Source organism: Antechinus flavipes, chromosome 3, assembly GCF_016432865.1.
Source record: "Antechinus flavipes isolate AdamAnt ecotype Samford, QLD, Australia chromosome 3, AdamAnt_v2, whole genome shotgun sequence".
In the NCBI taxonomy this organism is placed as follows: domain Eukaryota; kingdom Metazoa; phylum Chordata; class Mammalia; order Dasyuromorphia; family Dasyuridae; genus Antechinus; species Antechinus flavipes.
Window position 1 is genome coordinate 43,799,869 of NC_067400.1, and position 22,263 is coordinate 43,822,131.

Consider the following 22,263-nt stretch of genomic DNA (forward strand, 5'->3'; position numbering starts at 1 on the left):
ACCACTTGGCACAACAGGCTTCTGGTTTTCAATTTCTTCCCCTGTAGAGGTGAATTCATAGAATTGTGGAATTTGAGAGTTGGAAAGGGACTCAGTAGCCACCTGATCCAACATGTCCACAGAAGGCAGCCCCACCATAACATCCCTGAAAAATGGCCATCTGTCATCTGCTTAAAGGCTGCTGAGGAAGGAGAACTGGCCATCTCTCCAGTCTGTCCATTCTACCTTGCACAATTCTAATTGTACAAAGCTTTTCCTAGCATCCAGATATAATTGATCCATTAGTAAATTCTGTCCTTTGCTCTGAGTTCTTTAAGTCTAGACTTCTCTATAAGTCATGTTCCTGAAAACAGCTCCCACATCTCCCTTTCTCTCACCCTTACTTCTTTTTCCCAGATTAATATTCTCAATTCTATCATCTGATCCTCATATAACATAGACTGAAATAAATCGATCATTCTACTGGCTCTCCTTTCAACCCACCAAAGTTCTGTTCTAGGGCACCTAGAGCTGAATGTCCTATTCCAGATAAGGACAGAGTATATGGACTGTAATCTATTCATTCCTAGAAGCTTTGCCACTCTTAAAGGCAGCCCAAGATGGTATCAGCTTTTTTTGGCTGCTCTGTCATGCTGCTGCCTCATATTGAGCCTGCAACCTACTAACATCCCCAGATGTTCTTCAGAACAACTGATATCCACCCATGGCTCCACTGGAATTGATGTTTGCTTTACATTTATCCCTGTTGAATTTCAGCTTATTTGATTCAGTCCAATGCTTGAGCTTATGAAGATCTTTATGGAGCCTGGGTCTATCATCCACTGTGTTACTATCCTTCCCAATTACATCATTTAAAAATGTGATGAGTGTATCATCTATGTCTTAATCTAAGACATCGGCAAGAATGTTAAACAGCCAGATTGGGTGGCCTCTGATGGCCAACAGCTTATCCACAGTCCTATGATCCAGACACCTATTCTATGTAACTTAAAGTTTTTGGAAGAGGAGAGTCACCTGGGGTAATTAATGTCTGAGACAACACTTTAGAAAGTGAAAATCTGCGACATGGAAGTAAAGCATTTTTATTGTGATTTTTGAACATAAATAGAGGGGAATTTTTTTTGATCTTAGGATGCCCTCAACCCCCCGAGCCTCCTGCATCTATATTAAAGGTGTGCCAAAGACTGTTGTATACATGATAAACCTGTGAGAGACTTAGGTACTCTGAACAAGACTTCCAGACAATTCCAAAGGTCCCATGATGAAAAATCCTCTCCACTTCCAGAAAGAACTGATGATTTCTGAGTGCATATTGAAGCATACTTTTTAATTTCTTAATTTGTCTTGTTTTATGTGTATGGCTCTGTGTTTTTTTATAATACAGCTAATAAGGAAATATGTTTTTCAAGACTCCACATGTATAATTGATATCACATTGCTGGATTTCTCAGGGAATGGGGTTCAGATGAGATGGACTGAAAGAAATTGGAATTTAAAAAATTTTAAATGAATATTGCAAGTTTTTATATATAATTGGAAATATTTAACAAAATAAAAAATATTTTTCAAAGATTTGTATACATTTTTCTTAGATATCATTCACTCTGCTTTTATGTGAAGAATTTTTTTTGATTTTTGTCGTCATAAATTGAAAGAGATTGGGATGGATTTTAACAGTATTTTCAGAGGCATAAATGAAGGGCCAGTAATTTACTATTTGATACTCATTTTTCTACTCTGGGATCCAATCTTGGACACTAAAGCATAGAGTGAAAAAGGAAGAAACTTCCTTATATTCTCTGGTGGGGAATTCAGAGAAGAGACATGAAATCTTTCCCTGAGAAATTCAAAGAGAAAAAACTTGAGTAGATTTGACTTCTGAGACAAAAGAGAAATAAGCTAAAACAGTTCAGGCCTAGCTGTGTTACTACTTCATTAAAAAGCAAAGATTAGCTGTTAAAACTCCTTATACCTTTGGAATTTTCCCCTTTAATGTGTTGTTTTTAATCCTTGTTGGTTCCTTTGTTCCTAGCAGTAAACACTTTTGAGAAGGCCTAAAGAAAGATTGTGGGTTTATTTTAGATCAATAGGGTAAGGAAAAAGTTAGAAAAGCAAGTCTCTTTTTTAGGGGCTCTGCTTTAGAGGTACCCACTGAACAGGGTTAAAGAAGAAAGTCCTCTGAAAAAGGGCACAAAGCCCTGTTGTGATGCTGTACCTGGGCGGGGATATTAGAAGGATTCTGTGCAGGGTTAAACATTATCATGCTAGCCTGAGAGTGAAATTAAGGGATCATTGATTTAATGTTGAGGGATTATCTGAGGCTGTTCTGTTCAGCCCTTTTATTTTCACAGATTAAGCCCAGGGAAGTACACAGAAGACAAGCACCAGAGGAAGAATCTTGAATCTAGAAACTCTGATTTCTAAAGGCAGCTCTCTCTCCATTGTTCCATAATCTTAGGGGGTTTTGTCCCATCCTATTCTTATCACAAGATAACCTCCACTAAGTCAATAGTAGCTAGCATTTAGATGACCCTTGCAAAATACTTGCAAATATGTCAGCCTCACAACAGCCTTCTAAACTGGGGGATAATATTGTTATTTTCACTTTATAATCAAGAAAACTGAGACCAAACCCACATAGCTGGTAAGCATCTGAGGCAGTATTTGAACTCAAGTGTCCTAACTCCAAGTCCAGCACTCTATTCTCTGGACTACCTAGCTGCCTCCTTAAGCTATTCAGTCATTTCATTTCTTCCTGGGTCCACTTCCTGCTAATTAAGATAACAATTGAATTCCTAGTTATTCTTAATCCACGGAGATAAATGGCAGATTAAATATGTGGGTATCTGATAGATAGATAGACAGAAAGACAGACAGACAGAGGAGGGAGAGAGACAGAGACACACAAACATAGAGACAGACAGAGATAGACAAAGACAGAGACACAGAGACACATACAGATGCAGAGAAAGAGAGAGACAGACAGAGACAGAGAGACAGAGAAGACACAGAGAGACATACAGAGATTCAGAAATAGAGACAGAGAGAGAGGAAGAGACAGAGACAGAGACAAGATGGGGGTGGGGAAGAGGGAGAGGGAGAAAGAGAAGGAGAGAGAGAAGGAGAGGGAGAGGGCAATAGCTAAGTCTGTACCTGGACTACTGAAGAAAATTTGTACCTGCATCTTCATAACTTTGAAGACAGCTCTTCATTGCCTCTGCCTCTCCCTCCCTATCTCTGTCTCTGTATCTCTGTTTGTCTCTTCCTGTTTCTGTGTGTCTCTGTCTCTGTATCTCTCAGATACATACATACACACACACACACACACACACATATACATACATGTGCTTAGATGTATTTGTACATCTGTGTATACATGCATAGATCACACACATACATACATACAAACTCCAGGGAAGGAAGATGGGCACTTGACCCGGGCATAAAGTGAAGCTGTGAGAATTCCCAGGGCTTGCTTCTCTGGTCTACCAGATTCTGTTTTCACTAAACCTCCTGCTTCCAACAGTTGGATGAAAGCTGCCTGGCTTTCCTTTCCTTTCTACAAACTTCCCTCTTAAAACTCACTCAGGGTTAAGGCAGGAGGTCTTTAATCTAGAGGAAAATGACACATTAAAACCAGAAAGAAAAAAAGACAGCCCACCTCATCACTTCTGGCACAGGATGAAGACAACCGGGCTCTTCAGCCAGTGATTATTGTCTATTGTTCCCTGAACAGTAAACTACTATTTAACGCTGATAATGTTTGGCTGGAGTTATAGCTAAGTAAGTAACCAGCTCCTCATGAATATGAAATGAAAGTCTGACCCAGAAAAGAAAGTCACAGGTGAGAGAGAAAGAGAGAGAGAGAGAGAGAGAGAGAGAGAGAGAGAGAGAGAGAGAGAGAGAGAGAGAGAGAGAGAAGGAAAGAAAAAAGAAAGTAAGAAAGAAAGAGAGAAAAAAAAGAGAAACAGGGGGAAAGAAGCTTTCAAATTCTTCTTGATACTCGAGTTCTACAGACTACCAGACCGCACTACCCACACCAGGATGGGGGCTCGGAGATGCAGTGGCTGCCTCAGTTGTCTGATAATTCCCCTTGCACTTTGGAGCATTATTGTTAATATCTTGCTATATTTTCCAAATGGACAGACTTCATATGCATCCAGCCACAAACTCACCAATTATGTGTGGTATTTTGAAGGAATCTGTTTCTCAGGCATCATGGTAAGTTGTGTTTGGGAGATTTGGACTAGTCAGAAAAATGTCTTATTCTGAAACAAAAGTGATAAATGAAGGGACTTTAATAACTGACAACAGGGGCCAAGGGTGGGACATGATTGGTCAGGCAACTGTTTGTAGTGTCACTAAACCAGGGAATCTAAGCATAATGAAGTTGGGAGGAAATTTGGCTTCCAGGACTAGAAAGTCCTTGGTTATCTAGATTTTATTTTTTTAAAGTTTATTTTAGGGTATTGACCCTCCAGATAAATTGTTCTTCTTAAGGGCAGATGTAATGTCCTAATCCACCATTTTTATAGCCTCACAGGTAGTAGGAAAGCCCATTGGAGTTCTTCTAAGCAGTCTGACATGATAGATTATTTGGTTTTTGTTTTTCAAACAAAGAATTAGTTGATGATTAGTGTATGACCACTTGATAACTCTTCTAAAGCTCGGTCAGGGGAGATGTATAACACTACACGTTCATAGTCCAGGAAGCGATCTCAGTAACCATAAAGATTTCTCATTTTAAAGATGAGAAAGCAGAACCTCAGTGTGATCATTCCACTGGAGAGCTGAGATTTGAACTCAAGTTCTCTGACTCCAAATCTACCACATTCTTTCTACTATCATCTCTAACTAAAAGAATATTTCTCAGATATCAACTACGACCACGTAACATTTCTACCAACACAGACATCCTGCCTTCAAACCTTCCAATAATACATTCTCTAGGAGAGAATTTAATATAACTACACCTTCAGGATTGTTTTATTCTTAAAATTTTACTTTTTTTGCTTGTGAGGGAGAAGAGACCTAGTGTTAGGGTAATCAAATTTTAAAAAGAAAGAGGGTCATTGAATCATTTTTTTTTTTAAATGCACCAATGAGAGCAGAAGCCTAGAAAGTAGCACAGACAAGCTGCACAACTTTAAACATTTTCTGTTGAACTTTCATTTGATTACTTAAAGAAAAAAGCAAATTATACATAATAGAGACTCAAATTTTCCCATTCTATCGTCGTCTGTTGTACTGTGTATATGAAAGTGTTCATGTTAGTTGATATTTCTTAAGGTCAAAATTTTTTTTTAATTAAATACTGTTGTCAGAGGGTAGAATAGAGAAATAACAAATAATTTGCCTAGAAAATGTGGCATTTTCTAGTAAAAATGAATTACAGAAGAAACATCTGGCTATCTCACCAAATGTGTGAACTCAGAAGACTACTATATAATAAGATAGAACTGAGCTTACATAGCAGAAAAGTAACAGACAAAGCTGGTAACTGGGATCCTAGTTATGAGAAAGGAACAAAGTGAATTTTGCCTTTTTTTAAGTTTTAGGTCCTAAAATTGGAAGCATTTGAAACCTGAAAGAGAATTAAAATGCAATGTAATTAACTTCCTTTTTTAAAAAATGGTTCTGCGGAAAGGAGTGGGAATCAATTGTTATCTTAACTGGGACAGCTATGTCAGAGGCAGGATGAGGTAGTAGATAAGAATACTGAGTTTAGAGTCAATAAGATCTGATTTCAAATCCCACCTCAGAAATTAGTTCTGTGCTACTGAACAAGTGTGACTTCAACTGTGTGTGCTTTAGGGACCCATCTCTTCGGTCAGAGATGGTTTATGATCTGTGCTGATAAAGGCTGATAAAGGCTCACAAACCATACTGCTTATTTTTGTCAAAGGATCTATAAGCTGGGAGCCTTTGAAAATATTAAAATCACCTTAGTTGGGAATTATTGCAGTAGGAGTTTAGATAGTTGATATTAGGCATAGAAATGTGATTCTAATAGTCTAGTGAAATCTCAGATGAAGAAGCTTGTTCTACAAATTCAGAGCAGTAATTGCAATTTTTGTCATCTCAGAGCTACTTTGGACACTGAGACAGCAAGGGATTTTTATGTGTCTGAGTCAGAAATTGAACTTGGGCAGCTGTCTCTTTAGATGGTCAAATTCCAGAAATTCTGGCTACAAACCTAGAAAAGTGGAAGTAAACTTGGCTTATGTTTTCTTGCATAAAGTTAATGTTTGAATGGAGAATTCTCTTGGAGCTACAAGCCTCATAATACTTTGGGGTGCAAGTCAGAAATGTGGAATGAAAAACAAATCAAATCAAATCAAAGCTCTTTTTTTTTGGTGATTAAACCTTGTGTCTACAGACCAAGAACATTGCATGAAGTAAACTGAATTCACAGGTTTATTTGATTTATGTATATAGGCAACCTGGGTAATTCAAAGAACACATTTTACTTTATTTCTTGAATTTTAAATACAGCCTGAGTCTCATATGTTAATGTGTTAAAGGAGAAAGGCTGGTAAACAAAAGCAAAACTTCAGATGAATCATCTTCCCTTATTTACAGAATCAGGAAGAAAAATGGGAAAATCTAGCCTGGATGGGAAATCCCCACTTTCTCATTAGTCAGAGACTATTAGTCAATGGTCATTAGTTAATGGATATTTCCTCCTCCTTTGTGGTTTTTCTTGGCAAAGATACTGGAGTATTCCACCATTTCCTTCTCTAGCTCATTTGTCAGATGGGGAAAGTGAGGCAAACAGGATTAAGTGACTTGCCCAAGGTCGCACAGTTGGTAAGTGCTTGAAGCTGAATTTGAACTCAGGAAGATGAGTCTTCTTAATTCCAGACCCACCGCTCTATCCACTGCACTTTATCATTGATAGTCATTAAATGAATAAAAATGAATGAAAAGCAATGTGAGAAATACGGGGGCTAAGGAATCATCCTTAAACCTTTTATCTTTTCTCTCCTCCAGATGCTTATAGTAGCTGCAGTTCTCCTAATATTGGAGAGAAACACACCATATAAATGCTGTCAGAGTGAGAACTGCAGCAAAAAATATATGGTAAGGGCAGAATCTGCTGTTGTTGCTTTCTAAGTAAGTTTGTTGTTCTTCATTCTGACTCTTCATGATCCCATTTGGATTTTTCTTGAAAAAGATACTGGAATGGTTTGTTATTTCCTTCTTTAGCCCATGTTACAGATGAGGAAACTGAGGCAAAAAATGACTTCCTTAAGGTCATACAACTCAGAATTATCTGAGGCTGGATTGTGCTCAAGCCCTTCAGACTCCAAGTCAGCACTCTCTATACACTATTCCGCCTATTTAATTGCCCCTTTTCTTCTCAGTAAGTCTACTTCCTTTTCTCAATTAGTCTGTCTGCAGAAAACACCAAGATAGTGACAATAATAATGCTTTAATATATTTCAGTTCCATAATTGAATAACTAAAGTCTGATTTCAAGACTTGTTATTCAGTTCAAATAGCCAAAAACTAAGTATTTTGAAAGAATTTAAATGTTGGTTATACAATCTTCAGTAATACCATTTAAGAGGGCAAATGGAGAGGGATTGAGCTTTCCTAGACAATTTTGTGTTCATGCTTCTCCCCTGTAGGCTTTGGACATGGCCATTGGCAAATCAATCTGGCTTATGAGGCAAGTGCCAGTGATCATCTCCTACTCTCTCCGAGGGAAAATATGCTCCTCAAATTGAAATGGAAGATGGGTAGAGAATTTAGGGAGTACATGGAAGCATGAATTTAGGGCCTGAAGGAAACTTGAAAGTCCAACTTTCCTGATTGTCCAGATGAGGAAACTGAGACCCAGAGATACTAAGTAACTTGCTCAAATTCACACAGAGAGGAAAGCAGCTGTTGAAATAAGTTCTGGGATTTTTAATGGAGTACAAGCTCACTATAGGTTTACACTGTGATACAATAGCCAGAAGTGCTAATGCAAATGGATAGAATATGAGTGAATGGTAGAAACAAGTCTAGAATTTCAGCTTCCCACTCTCTATTCAGGTCTGTAGAATAAACCCAAACCCATTTTCTTCCAGACAGAAGGTGTCAAGCTTATAATCATAGGCTCCCTGTGAAGTAAACTTATTGTTATTGGCATTAATAAAAGTTGATAGCAGAAAGATTTGGAACCCCAAGGATAGAATACTACTCAATTCAATAAACATTTATTAGTTATATTATATATAACATTATATAATATAATGTGTATATTACATTATATTATATGCACTGAGCTGAACACTTAAGATATAAAAAGAGGCAAAAGATAGTGCTGACCTTGAGGAGCTTACAATCTAATTGAGACAAAGCAAAAACAAATATATATGAACATTGCAGGATATGCAGGACTTAAAAAGATTCAATATTCTTCAGTATCCTCAATAGCAAAAATTTCAATTGTGAATATTCAAAAGTTAACTGGTGAGATAAGTAGGAGCTTTCTGCTGTGAGCAATAAACATGCAGTCTCCACAGGGAAGTGAGCTGATCAATGGATATCCAGTTTAAACAGGATATTGGCCTGAAAACTACAGAAGGGACTTTCCCTGAAATGACACTTTTGCATGGCCAGCCCTCACCTTTTAATGAGCCTAGATTCATTAATATATGATTAACACTGCAATTCTCCCTCCCCCACAATGTAACGGTCCCTGGGTAATTACACACCCCCTTGGGCCCTCTTGTCTCTTCCCCCATTATGACTTGCTGCCTTTTTTCCATCAGCCAGTCCTAGGCATTCTTGCTCTATGAAGGAGCCACTTTTGTCCCAACAAGAAATGCCCACTGGCATTTCACCACTGAGCTGTCTCCCAAATAAATGCCTTGGCTTGGGTGGGACATAGTGTGAGTCTGAATTCTTTTGAGAAGATGCCATGACATATGCAATGTTAGTTATTTGTGATTTTTCTAGTAAACATCTTATTATGAGACCATATGATGTACCATTAAAATAAGAAGCTGCTATGATCTTGGGCTCTATTGAAAGTTACCTATTATCCAAGAATGAGAAGATGGCCCCAGTCAGCCCATATATCGGTAGTTTACTTCTGGCCATCATATTTTAGAAAGGATGATGATAAGCGCCAGAGAGAATTCAGAGGAGGGGAAAGGATGGTGAAGAGCCTCAAGTCCATGCCATAGGAAGATTAGTGGAAGAAGCTAGGAATATTTAGCCTGAAGAAGAAATGATTTCTGGGTATATGATAGTTTTCTTCAAATACCCCAAGGTTTAAATAACAAATTATCAGATGAAAGATTAAAAAAAAAACTGGTTCTGTTTGAAAGAACTGGGGAAAAGTAGGAGGAATGAGAGGAAAATAAATAAAGGAGAAATGGCATTCTGGGTCTTAGGCAAATCCAGTCTTCATGACTGCTGTCCTGCCACTGGACTTGGATAATCAGGAAGAGAACGTGGGGCCAACAACTTTGTACAATTCTGCCTCACTTAAATCCAATTCATGGGCAAGCCAAGCCATCATTTATGATGTCATTAGTCTTCTTCGAAAACAAACAAACAAACAAAAAAAACAAACACCTCGACCTAAGGAAAAATTCCCCAGCCATCCCACCATCCCAAAGTGAGCTGAGCCATGTCCAGAGGGAGTAACTGCAATCTCTTTTCCATCTTCAAGCAAAGGCTTAGTGACTGTCATCAAAACCTAGCAACAAACACATGCTACAAAGAGAATTTGTTGTTTTCTAGGTAGGTTGGGTTTCTGCTTGTTTTTCTTTCTTAGACTGAGGTCTCTTCTGACGCTGAATTTCTGTGTTACTTTTTAAATTTTTAATGTATCCCTAAAGCTTTGTCTTCCATCTCGTCTCTAAGTTCTGTCTCTGTAATTAGATCATTCAGTGCCTTGGATCAATGAAAAAAGTGATGTAATATAAGAGGAAAGTACTGGATTTGCCATCACAAGTCCGAGTCTCTGGTTGCTATTTATGTGGCAAGTCACCTTTTTCTGAGGCCATTTTTTTTTCACCTATAAAATTGGCTGAATGATCTCCCTTCTAATTCAAATATTCTGGTAAGCTATTGTAGTAATGACAGTAGTAATATTTCATCTAGGCTTCCAAGAGTTATGGGAAAAATGGGGAAGGGGTAAGACAGGAAGTGAGATCTTTGATGTGGGTTACACAAGAATCTCTCTTTTTTTATCTCATGATTTTGATTTGTTCTAATAGATATGTCAGCAGGCAGTCCACTGGGGAACTATGAACACCTTAGCCAAGATATCAAGTTTTAAGATAATGGAGATTACTTGAAAGGGAAATGGGAACTTTTTCTAATCTTCAATCTCAAAAAGATATTTTAACTACCATCAAAAGTAGGGAGAAGCCTAAGAAGAGCAATGATATTCCCTTCCTAGAAATTATTCAGTTGAGTGAAATGTGTTTGGTTATTGTGATTGTGGTGGTTATTGGGGAGCTTTTGTTTTACAATTTTGCCAACTAACAGAAGCAGACCAAAGGGTACTAAACGATCTGGGAATGAGTGTAGGGATCATTTCTACTGTTCTAGGAAAATTACTAATTTTTTTTATGTACCTTGGTAAGTTTGCTAATTTCTTAAAATGAATAAATTCTTTCTTAACCTGGCTCTGATGAATTTGTTACACTCTGTCTATGCCAGATTTTGTTTTGATGACATGATAAATCCAGATTATAAAACATTACATAGCTGGAAGAGCTCACAGTGATCATTTCGTTCAGCCTTCCCTGATGAGGAAATTGAGATTCAAAGAGATGGAGTGACTTGGCCAAAGTCAAGTGATAAGCTGTTAGCCAAGCCAAGACTTCTGTCTCTGCTCTATATCACACTACACTGCTTCCCTCCAGAGAATATACTTCCTTTTTTTTTTTTTTTTCATTGAACATCAAAAACCAGACACAGGAAATGTCTCTATTCTTTAAAAAGAGAAGGAGAGATGTGAGAGAGGGCACCTAGAGAAAGGGAGAGAGAGAAGGAGGAGACACTAGATGGCTTTGCCACAACAAGCTTGGCTGGTTATCTCTCTGCCTTAACACGGATTGCTGAACCTATCGCTATCTCTCCGAATTGTTTTTCTTTTAAAACTATTATCACTAACTTCTCTCTTGTTTGTCAGTGGTATCTTTATTCTCCCAGTCATCCTGAATCAGAAGCTTCAAGTTCTTCTTATTATATCCCTCTCCTTTGCCTCCCCATCCCAATCTTTGCTAAATCATTTAGTAGAAGACTAATTTCTTCTTTTCCTCTTTCTATTGTCACCACTTTAATTCAGATTCACACCATTTCATACTTGGATCATCTCAATAATCTGCTACCTGGTCTTTCTGACTGTCCCTTCTCCCCTCTCCAATCTAGATACCAAATTAAGAATTCTGAAATACTACTTTCATTATGTCCCATTGCTCTAAAACTTTCAATAGCTCTTTACCTGCAGGCTAACATTTAAATTCAAGGACATTCAAGGACCTTCATAATATGGCCCATTCTATCTTTCCAACTTAATTTTTTACTACTCCTTTATATGAACTTTTCAGAACAAACAGACTAATCTATTCACTGCTCTTTATGCACAGCATTCCTGTTCTCATATTTGAATCTTGGCTTCCACTGTTTTTTTTTTTTTTTTTTTTCCCCTCCTGCCTTATATGTCTTCCTTCTGCTTTCTATCCTCAAGGCCAGATGCTATTTTCTCTGTATACCTTTTCCTGATCACCCTAGCCCATGAGATTCTCTTTATTCTGAGCTCCTATAGCACTTAATTACATAATTATTTGGGACTTATCACATACTCTTTGTACCAATAGTTATAATTCATATACATGTTTTTCCCCCCCACAGGCAATATACTATGATGGGTAGAATACTGGATTTAGCATTAAAATGGACCAGATTAAATTCCCACTTATAGCTATGTAACTTATCAACCTTAGTTATATAATGATCTATATTACTGGAACGAGTTCTTCCACTAGAAGTTCCCTGTACTAATGATATCAGAGATTCTTCACATTGTCAGATACTTTCCAAATTGGTTGTTAACTCCTTGAGAACAACTGTATCTTTTATCTCCATCTCATCCCAAGGCATGGTATCTTGAACATAATAAGGGTTTAATAAGTTGTTGATGGCTTATAAGAATCCCTTCACAATATCTGTGCCATAAATTAATTATATGACCTGTATAACACTGGACTACAAACAATTTGGTCAATTGTACAAGATTGGTTTATATGATATAAAACTAAAAAGTACTTTAAAATGGATTTTGTAAATCATTAGAATCATAAGTCCAGTAAGGTGACTGATGTTTTGTCTCTGGGTTCCATATTTAGAAGGTACATTTGAAATCCTCAGAACTAATAGAATTTAGCATCTAGTTAACAAAAAGTTATAATGGAAAGTTATCAAGATGGCAGACTGTAAATTCTCTGTCCCTGTCACTTCTATTCACCCTTAATATTTCAATTAAGGAAGAGTTTTATGTGTCTTTCTCCAGGCACAGATGTTAGTACATGCCCATAATTAAAAGTTACTAGTCATAAATTTATAGAACAATTAGATTTAAAGTGGACATTTGTTTATTAACAATGAGGTAAGTTCAAGTGAGATTGAGAAAGGAGGTACCTGTGTGATCATTAACTGCAAATACCCTCAGTCTTGTTTAATGTCACTAAAATTCTTCTATATTTAATTTAGAGTTTACTCTCCATTATCTTTTCTGTCCTTGGAATTGCTTTCTCCGGATATTGCTTGGTGATATCAGCATTGGGATTAGTGCAAGGACCATACTGCCGTACCCTCAATGGCTGGGAATATGTCTTTGAAGATACCACAGGAAGGTAAGATGAAACTTCCCAATTCATGGAAGCTAGGGAAGGCATCTAACATTCACCCACTGGTTCATAACTCCTATTAGTATTTGTCATTCAATGCTAATTAGTTTTATAACAAATTGGAAACATAAAAATGATCCTCCCCAAAATGGTAATATTTGTTAACAGATGTAATTGTTCATAGATAAATCTAGACATGTTGAGCTTTCCCTCCCCTAATCATTGGAAATCTTGGTTATCCATATGTAAGTGGTTATCAGAGAGCTATAAAAAAGGAAGCATTTGATCTATGCCCTAGAATGAAGTTTACCTGGGGAAGGTTGGGGCAAGGTAATATTAGCTTGGTGTAAATTATAGCTTAGTGATGGAGCTAGGATGTAAGCTTACTTGCATACTTTTGTGAATGGGTCAGATTTGCTTTTTATTCATTGCGAAGACAGATACAAGAAGCTGCATTGTAAAATTGATAAAGGAGTGGCCTGGGAGTCATGAAAACCTGAGTTCTTCTGATATCTATCATCTCTGTGATGCTGGTTAAGTCATAAGATAGCTCAAATCTTATCTTTTAGAAAAACTTCCATCTGCTCTATACATATGTTGTATGTATCTAGTTATTTACATATTGTCTCTTCCGTTAGGAAGGGATCTGAGAGCAAGGGACATGGATTTTTGTTTGGTTTTGTTTTGCTTAACACAGTTCCTGGTAAACACTAAGGGCTTAATTATAAACTGACAGACTATTTACTAAGCCAGTTGCAGTCATTGCCTTGATGAAGGAAGGTGCCATATCATCACATTTGCTCTGCCCATTACTTTTTGGCAGTGAGGAGAGAAAGATCATAGTGTCTCAAATAGGGGCAATAGCTGAGGTTCCTACTTTGGGACACCTCCCATGGGTGACAGCTGATCAATGACCCAGAGAGTCAATTGAAGAAGGAAGTGGCTCTGTCATAAGGAGAAGGAAACCTGAAGCAAACCATGGGTGATTGACTTCCTTCTTTGTCTCCAGTTACCCATCCTGAGCATTGATTTTTGTTTTCATGTTTCCCCAAACCCATCAGCCACCTTTGTCCTTGGTTCTCACCTTCAGGACAAAGAGATGGGCTATGTTCATCCTAAGCTTCCTTAAGTACCAAATTTTCATAATTGAGGACCTGACCTTTTCATATTTACAGTGATGTAAAATCTTCAGTCCTGAATTTAGTTTCATAGAGTATCAGTTAACAATTCCCCTTTCCACCAAATGGCTTAGAGGAAAATTTAAATCTGCCTGCCAAGAGAATCTTTGCATTAAGATGTTTTGTCATGCAAACAGAAATAAAAAAAAAAAGGAAGAGGAAAAAAAACTAAGCCTAATGCCACACCAATATTAAGGCAGAATGGTAAGAGCCAGAAGGTCGTCAAATGCCTTGAGTCCAAGGGGCAGGAGGGTGTGTTTTTGGGTCTCTGCCCTTAGTTAGATTATGATCAATTATGTTGACTGAGCAGTAGGGCAGAATCACAGGATTTGAAGATATTTCAGTGGGCAGTCCCTGAACTAAATTGAACAAGGTTTTTCCCCCCTCATTTCCCAAACATACTCCAAAAGTGGTCATCCAGCTTTTTAAAAAAGACTTCCAGTAATGGAATACTCAGAAAAGCAGTCATTCCTTTTTTGAACTTTGAAAGGTTAGGATGTTTTTCCTGACAGCCTCCACCCATTACTCCTAGGTATTATCTCTTTTGTAAAGAGCTATTTAGCTACTCCAGATACCACCAAAAGCCCTTAGATACAGGGATATTAGTAAAATTGACAGGATGCAACTTGGGATCAAGTTGAAAAATGTTTGGCATTAAGGCAGAATGGCAGGGACTGTCATTTGTCTATTACACTTGTAAATGTATCTAGAGGCCGCTGAATAATGGGGCATCAAATAAATAAGGAAAAGTTTCCCCCCCCCCCAAAAAAAAAAAAAAAAGAAAAGAAAAATGTTTGGCCAAATCCTTTTGATCATTTTATATTCTTGCATAGGGTCAGGTCCAGTAGTACATTCTCTGGGATCATTCCAACTCTACCCTGAACTAGAGAATTCATTGCTTCTTCCAATCCTTTGGAACTTATTTGTGGCTGACCTGTGATAGAGCTTTCCAAACTTGTATTGGTTTTATCAGCCATGATTGGTCACCCTGTACCATGATCCCAACACAGTGATGTCATTTTTGGTCCTCTTAAAGAATGAAATTCACCCACCAACCAACTTGATCATGTATCATCTTAAGTTGCTTTTGGACAAAGATGGAGGAGAGATGGTATGGGATGGAGGAGAGAAGACCGAACTTGGAATCAGGATTCTAATCCAGAGTTCTAGTCCCATCACAACTTTTCTAAGCCTCAGTTTCCCCATCTATAAAATGAGGAGTTTGGATAAGATAATTCAAGTTTCTTTCCAGTTCTAAATCAATAATCCCATGAGAAGTAGATAAAGAGCTGGTCTTGAAGTCCAGAAAGCTTAATTTTTATGACCCATCTCTGAGAGATCTTGGATCCGTGAGCCGGGGCAAATCATTCTAGAAACCTCTGAGTCAATAAGTTCGAACCTGTACTGGTAGAGAGAGTTCTTCATACTAAAAACTCATGGGTTCAGGCCCTATTCCCCTTCTGTCCTTTAATCTTTGATCTCCAATTCCTTGAGGGTAGAAACTAAGTTTATTTTCATATAACCTACACCTACTAGCACAATAGAATAAGTACAGAAGGAACTTGGGAAATACCTGTTGCTTGAAAGAATGAATGTTAAAACAGCTTTGAGTTTTTCAGCTACCTTTGCATCATTCTAGATGGAATAAAAATGAGTCATCAGTCTCATTTTGTCCATTTTTCTCCTCTTAGTTTCCTCAGTGATCCTAGCACATGGAGCCAGTGTCTGGAACCTGCTCATGTAGTCGAATGGAATATTATTTTATTTTCTATTCTTATAACACTCAGTGGTCTCCAAGTGATCATCTCTTTCATCAAAGTGATCATTGAACTCAGCAAGATCCTGTGCACAACCTACTCAGTCATAATACAGGTAACCTGCTGCTAAAATCACGTAGACTCCGAAAAGAGCCAGGCTTGCTCTGTTTGTGGAACTCACTTCATCCACCTGATTGCCAGGGTCTGTAAATTATTTTTTCACATATTTCCTTCAATCCATCTCTTTGTTTCTGTTTCCATTGGCATTATCCTTGATTATATTCTTATATTATAAGCTGCTTCCTACCTGAGCTCCCTGCTTCTGGACTCTCCTCATCCAATCTTTGTGGAAAGGCAGAATGGTGCAGTGAGTTATGCATCCCTCTGCCTAGACTTCCTTCCCATCCCTTCTTACATCCCAGTCCCCACCTATGGAAATGTTACCCATTCTTCAATGATTGACTCAAATCCCCCTCTTCCTCTCCTTTCCTTTCCTCCTTTCTTTCCTATTTTATTTCTTCTCTTCCTCCTCTTCCCCACTGTCCTCTTCCTTTCCTTCTTCTCCTTTTCTCGCTTTTCTGTTGATTCCTTCCCACATTTCCCCAGCCATGAATAATTCCCTCCTTGTCCTCATGCTTGTAGCCTTGTATTTGTGCCAGACACATAGTATTTATAACACATGGGCTAAAAGTCATTTGTGCATATGTCTCATGAGAATGTTTTGCATGATTTCATATGCATAAATTGGCATTGTATTTCTAGCCTTGTCAATACACGAGAGAAAGAATGGAGGAAGAGAAAGAGGAATTAAAAATAAAGATAAAATATGTCTTAAAAGAGGTAATTTGGTAGAGAGAAAGTGTGCTGGAATTGGAAATTGGAGGACCTGGATTTGAATCCTGTGTGCTATAGGCAAATCTGACCCACAGTATTTTCATCTATAAAACAGAAAGAAGATAACTTCTAGACTAGTTGTGAGAATCAAATACATGAAAATATAAAGTACCATATATAAACCACTCATATTGTTATATAACATTATGCTATACATGTATGTATACATGTAACATTATATTTCCAGCTAGCTATCAGTTCTTTGACATCAGGGCCTGGACTTGAAATTTTTTTGTTTTAATTTGTTTTGTTTACACTTGTACATTCATTTTTTACATATTTCCATATGAAATTGGAAGAGAGAAATTGGGAGAGAAAAATCAGAAAAGAAAAAAAGGTGAAAATAATGTGAACTGATCCCCATTCAGTTTCCATAGGACTCTTTCTGGAAGCAGATGGCAGTTTTCATCCAAAATTTATTGTGATTGCCTTGGATCATTGAATTGTTGAGAACTAAGTCTATCATAGTGAATCATCACACAATCTTGATGTCGGTGTGTACAATGTTTTCCTGGTAATGCTTGCTTCACTCAGTATAAGTCGTGTAAAATTTTCCAGGTTTTTCTGAAATCAGCTTGTTCGTCATTTTTTGTAATACAACAATATTCCATTACTTTCATATAACAACTTATTCAGCCATTCCCCACTTGATGAGCATCTGCTCATTTTCCAGTTCTTTGCCACCACAAAAAGAGCTGCTGCAAACATTTTTGCACAAGTGGGTTCTTTTTCCTGTGGGGTCTGGATATTTTTGTGTCCCTCACAGCACCCTACATACTCTCAAGAAGAATTGGGTAAATGAATGAACAAAGATTACAGAATTTATAAATTCCAAATTGTCTGGATTTGGGAAAGAAAGCACTTGCATGTTCTATAATGTCTCTAGTATGGCTGAAACACAAAAACCTGGGTAGGAGGCAGGGGCCCAGATTCCACCTTCAGGAGAATTGGCTTATCTCAATTGCTTCTGTTTGTGGTTTTGAAAGCTTCGAGGAATTGATGGGAAATTGGGTCTTCTGCATGGTAAATGACCTCATAGATCTGAAGTCATCAGTTCTAGACTTGGTGGGGATATGAAAAATGGCAAATACTTTGGACAAACAACTCAGGATCCTTCCCCTGAAGGCAGAGAGCTTGGATCTGTCAGTAGCATTACCTAAGTTGATCTGCAGGAACAACTTTGAACTGTGTGTTTTGCCAATTAACTAGGAGCCAGTGAGCAAATAAGCACTAATTAAGCACCATTTGTGTGCCAGGTACTGTGCTAAGTGCTAAGGAGAGAAAGCAAGCCAGCCTACATAAATGCATGTGTGTGTGTGTGTGATAATCTCTATGGAGGCACAAAGATTAAGGTTTGATAATGGGTTCTTTATATTCCCCATTTGATAAATGTTCAAAAAATATGACCTGTGCCCAAGGGCTATAAAATCATGCGTATTCTAACAAAGGCATAAATTCCAAAAGAGATTTTTTTTAAGGAAAAGAATCTATATGTATAAAAATATTTGTAGCAACTCAAAAAATGGAAATTGAAGGGATGCCCATTAATTGGGGATTGGCTGAATAAATTGTGATATGGGATTGTGAAGGAATATTATTGTTATATAAGAAATGATGGACAGGATGCTACCAGAGAAAAACATTTTACATTTCTTTTTATAATAGTGAGGTTCATATTCTCCCCCTTCCCGACATCTCCATTGAGAAGGCCCATGTGAAATTGTATGAAACATTTCCATAAAAATCATGTTGCAAAAGAAAAGATAGCTCTTCCTCCTGTATCTCCCTAAAAAAGAACCCTCAAGGGAAAAAAAAAAGTACAAACAATATTCTTCAATCTGTATTCACATACAATAAGCTCTTTCTCTGGGAATTGATAGCATTTTTCATCATAAGTCCTTCAGAGTAGTCTTGGATCATTGCATTGCTGAAAATAGCAAATTCATTCACAGCTGATCATCCCACAACTTTGCTTTTACTATGTACACTACTATGTCCTTGTCACTTTGCTTGAGTTCATGAAGGACTTGACAAAATTTTTCTTTAACCTGAAACAAAAGACTTTATATCTGATACTAGAAGTCATAAAGAACAAGTCGGAGTGAATGTATAAGAAGGTGCTTTGGTTGGACAGCTGAGGGAAGGATGAGCTGGGATGTGGAAAGAGATAAGGTCAGGAGATAATTGGTGATAGGGCCTGCACCAGGGTGGTGACAGTGTCAGGGAGAGACTAGAATCAACAAGAATGGTCAATGACTTGGATATGGAGGGATGGCAATTGAGAACGAAGAATGAATGATATCTTGGTTGCAAGCTGAAATGATTAGAAGGTATATATGGTATTTTCAACAGTAATGGGGAAGTTAGAAAGAGAAGAAAATTTGATGGTAAAGATAGTGAGTTCAGTGTGGGTCATACTGAATTTAAGCTATATATTGGATATCCGGTTTCAGATGCTAATTAGATAGGTGGAGAGATGAGCTTGGTAAATCTATAACAATTAGGTCTTAGAATCAGCTGTTTGGGGGTAATTGAATCCATGGGAACTCACGAGATCACCAAACAAAATAGTATAGAAGGAGAAGAGAAGAGGTCTTGATAGACCCTTGAGAGACACTAACCATTAGAATGAGTAACCTGGACAAAGATTTAACAAAGGGAACTGAAAAGGAGAGGTAAGACTTGTATGAGAAGAACCAGGAAAGACCTGGAAAGGACAGGATATTAAAAAAAAAAAAAATGGATGGTCAATTCATTTTCTGCAGGCAAAGGCAGCAGAAAGATCAATTAGTTTGAGAATTGAAAAAAAAAGCCATTAGATTTGGCAATTAAGAGATCATTGACAATTTTGGAGAAAATAGTTTTAATCAAATGATTTAATTAGAAGTCAGATTATAGTGTGTTAAGAGGAGAGGGAGAGGGACATAAATGGAGATGCTGATCGTATATGGCCATTTATTCAACACGCAAGCTATACTAATCAGAGAAATGTTTGGGTAGTCCCTAGGACTGAAAGAGGATGCAAAAGACCACAATCTCAGAGACGTGAGTTGACCTGGTTATATACATTCTCTATGTGTTTCATTTACCTTGAGACCATAGATGTGTGCCTGCTCTCCTGACAGATGCATTGATGAGAGTGATATTGAGGTCTGAGAGGAGAATGTCTTTTTTTTTTTTTTTTTTTTTTTTTGCATTTTCAATATTTTGGTTAAGGCTGAATATTAATGGTTCACTTGTTAATGGGAAATAAAGCGGCTGGTGGATCATGAGTTACAGTGTTAATGAGAATAAGAGGTTCCTGAAAAGTATAGTAGTATCTATAGGTAGATGCCCTAGGGGGTTTAACCCAAAGTCCAGGGTAATTGAGAGCTTCTAGGATGATACTTATAGGTAGACTGAAAGACCATCTTGTTCAATACACTCACTTAACAGATGAAGAAATTGTGGCCCAGAGAAATGATTTGTTAAAGAGAGTACATGTCAGAGGCAGACTTTGAAACCAGGTTCTGGCTTGGCCAGATTATCAAAGACTATTATCAAAAGCCTTTCTTCTAGATTTACCCCTTGGATATATCAGTGAGTATTTTGGACAGTGAAGAGAATAAAAGATTATTTTATTCAACAAAAACAGCTGCAATTCCCGAGATCTAACATATTAGCAAGGTCAGTGCATGTCAAAACCTTTTTGTTAGCAAGGTTTAACCTACAGAGACATCATTCAGCTCGAGGAAAGCTAAAAAAAGGCCTGTGGTAAAGAAAGGCCTAATAAATGCTTTGTTAGCAAAAAAAGAGCATTAATATTTCAGGAAGTTCAAAAGTCTCAGCATTTAATTTGTAATATCTTTCTTAGTATTGGATTTCTCCAGATAAATAAGATTCCTTCCTACCCATTCTCCCCAAACAAAGAATCCATTTTTCTATTTTATTTCCAAACTACTATGTTATTCCACAAATCAGATTTACAGTTTTACTTAACTTGCTTTTTCTTTATTTTTCTAGCCTGGAATCATTTAAATGAGGAAAAAAGAGTTCTTTTCGTGAGCTCCTGACCTGACCATCAACCTTACTTGTATAGACTTGTGGATACAAAAACAGACTCAAATGATGTGATTTCTTGATGATGCTCCTCATTCTTCCTCAGAGCTATTCCCTTTATTACAGGTCCAAACTTCAATAAGATTATTAATCAATTAGTCAATAAGCATTTATTATGCAGATCCTGTGTTCCAGACACTATATTAGGCGCCACGTAATGGGCTAATTGTAAGCTCATACATCTAGAGTTGAAAAGCTCAATAGCCTTTTAGTGCAAGGCTTAGGGAACTTAACTCACTCATGTAATGAGTGTCAGAGACAGTATTTGAATCCAGACCTCCTAATTCCAGACCAATGATGTTTCCAGTGTACCATGATGCTTCCCTTGATCATTCTGCCCTTCTATTTTATTCTGGTCCTTCCCAACTCTAGAGGCAGAAGGGAAGCCAAAAAATATGTGATCTCTGCATATATATCCCAATAAAATTTTTTAAGGTTTTTTTTTAAGAGATCCTTTTCTTTCTTTCTAAATCACAACAATATCCTACTATTTTTCACTATGGAATTCTCTCCCATCTCAAGGAAAAATAGTTGAAGAAAGCCAACCAGCACAATACCTGTATAAAATGGTGTATGCAATATTCTGCTCTCTCTGCTGAGTAGGGAGTGGACCTCATCATCTACCCTATAAGAACCATATGAATAAGAGCTTCCAACCTGAGTCTAAATGCCTTTGTATTTTATGTTGTTTTCCTTTATATTATCTACTTTTACTTTACAAAGGAAGTAGTGAAGATAAACTGAAAATGAAATGTAACCACTTTCATTCCCTCATTTTCCTGACCTGGGTATCTTGACTAGACTGGTAAACCACTAGCTGTGTCACAGAAAGAGCCAACAACTTCACTTTTGGAGAACCCCTTCCCCTCTGCCTGTACCTTAACACCCAATATCTTGGAAAGTCACTTCAGTAAAATTGCTTATCAGTTAGTCAATAAGCATTTATTATGTAGCTCCTGTGTACCAGACACTACCCAAGGAACTGATATCAATACCCCTTTCAAGCATATAGTTCACATACTTAAAAAGAAATTTATTGAAAGAAAACACTGATCTCATACCAGGTATCTTGGAAAGTGACATTACCTATCAAAGGACAATGTCTTCACATCTATATCGTCTCGGTCACAGTCGTGAGTAGGCAAGATACCCAGTAGATATTTCTCCTAAGTCTTCATGGATTTAGAAATTTGAAGGATCACTGCCCACCTGGTTTCTTCTACAGAATGGCATGGCAGCCAACGAGTACCTTCTGGAGGTGCTCTGAGATTTCCCAATATAGAAAATCTTTCTCTGTTGCAGTTTTCAAAATTTCTAAACCATATGCACTGAGTAGAATTCAAGTGTGTTTGGATACCACATTGACACATTTTAACAGCTGCACAATTGCACTTTACCAACCAGAAATGGGCAACTGCCCTGATAAACTGTCCGCAAGAAGATACAATTCTTATGTATCATAGCTCCAGTAAC

At 37.5% G+C, this 22,263-nt stretch overlaps 1 protein-coding gene across 1 annotated transcript; it reads left to right on the forward strand.

Annotated features, from left to right (window-relative positions):
* Window positions 1-3,902: 3,902 nt before the first annotated feature.
* TM4SF18 (transmembrane 4 L six family member 18) lies at window positions 3,903-21,237 on the forward strand. The gene is made up of 5 exons (XM_051983299.1): window positions 3,903-4,221; window positions 6,994-7,083; window positions 12,727-12,869; window positions 15,733-15,913; window positions 20,695-21,237. Exons 1-5 carry the CDS (start codon window positions 4,045-4,047, stop codon window positions 20,707-20,709), a joined length of 606 nt encoding a protein of 201 aa, XP_051839259.1. The 5' UTR covers window positions 3,903-4,044; the 3' UTR covers window positions 20,710-21,237.
* The last annotated feature ends 1,026 nt before the right edge of the window (window positions 21,238-22,263 follow it).

What these genes read in the sequence shown, in the direction of transcription:
- TM4SF18 (XM_051983299.1), top strand. Translation starts at nt 4,045, where the DNA reads ATGGGGGCTCGGAGATGCAGTGGCTGCCTCAGTTGTCTGATAATTCCC. An exon ending in TCTGTTTCTCAGGCATCATG is followed by an intron (nt 4,222 to 6,993) that starts GTAAGTTGTGTT and finishes TCTCTCCTCCAG; the next exon opens with ATGCTTATAGTAGCTGCAGT. An exon ending in TTTGAAGATACCACAGGAAG is followed by an intron (nt 12,870 to 15,732) that starts GTAAGATGAAAC and finishes TTCTCCTCTTAG; the next exon opens with TTTCCTCAGTGATCCTAGCA.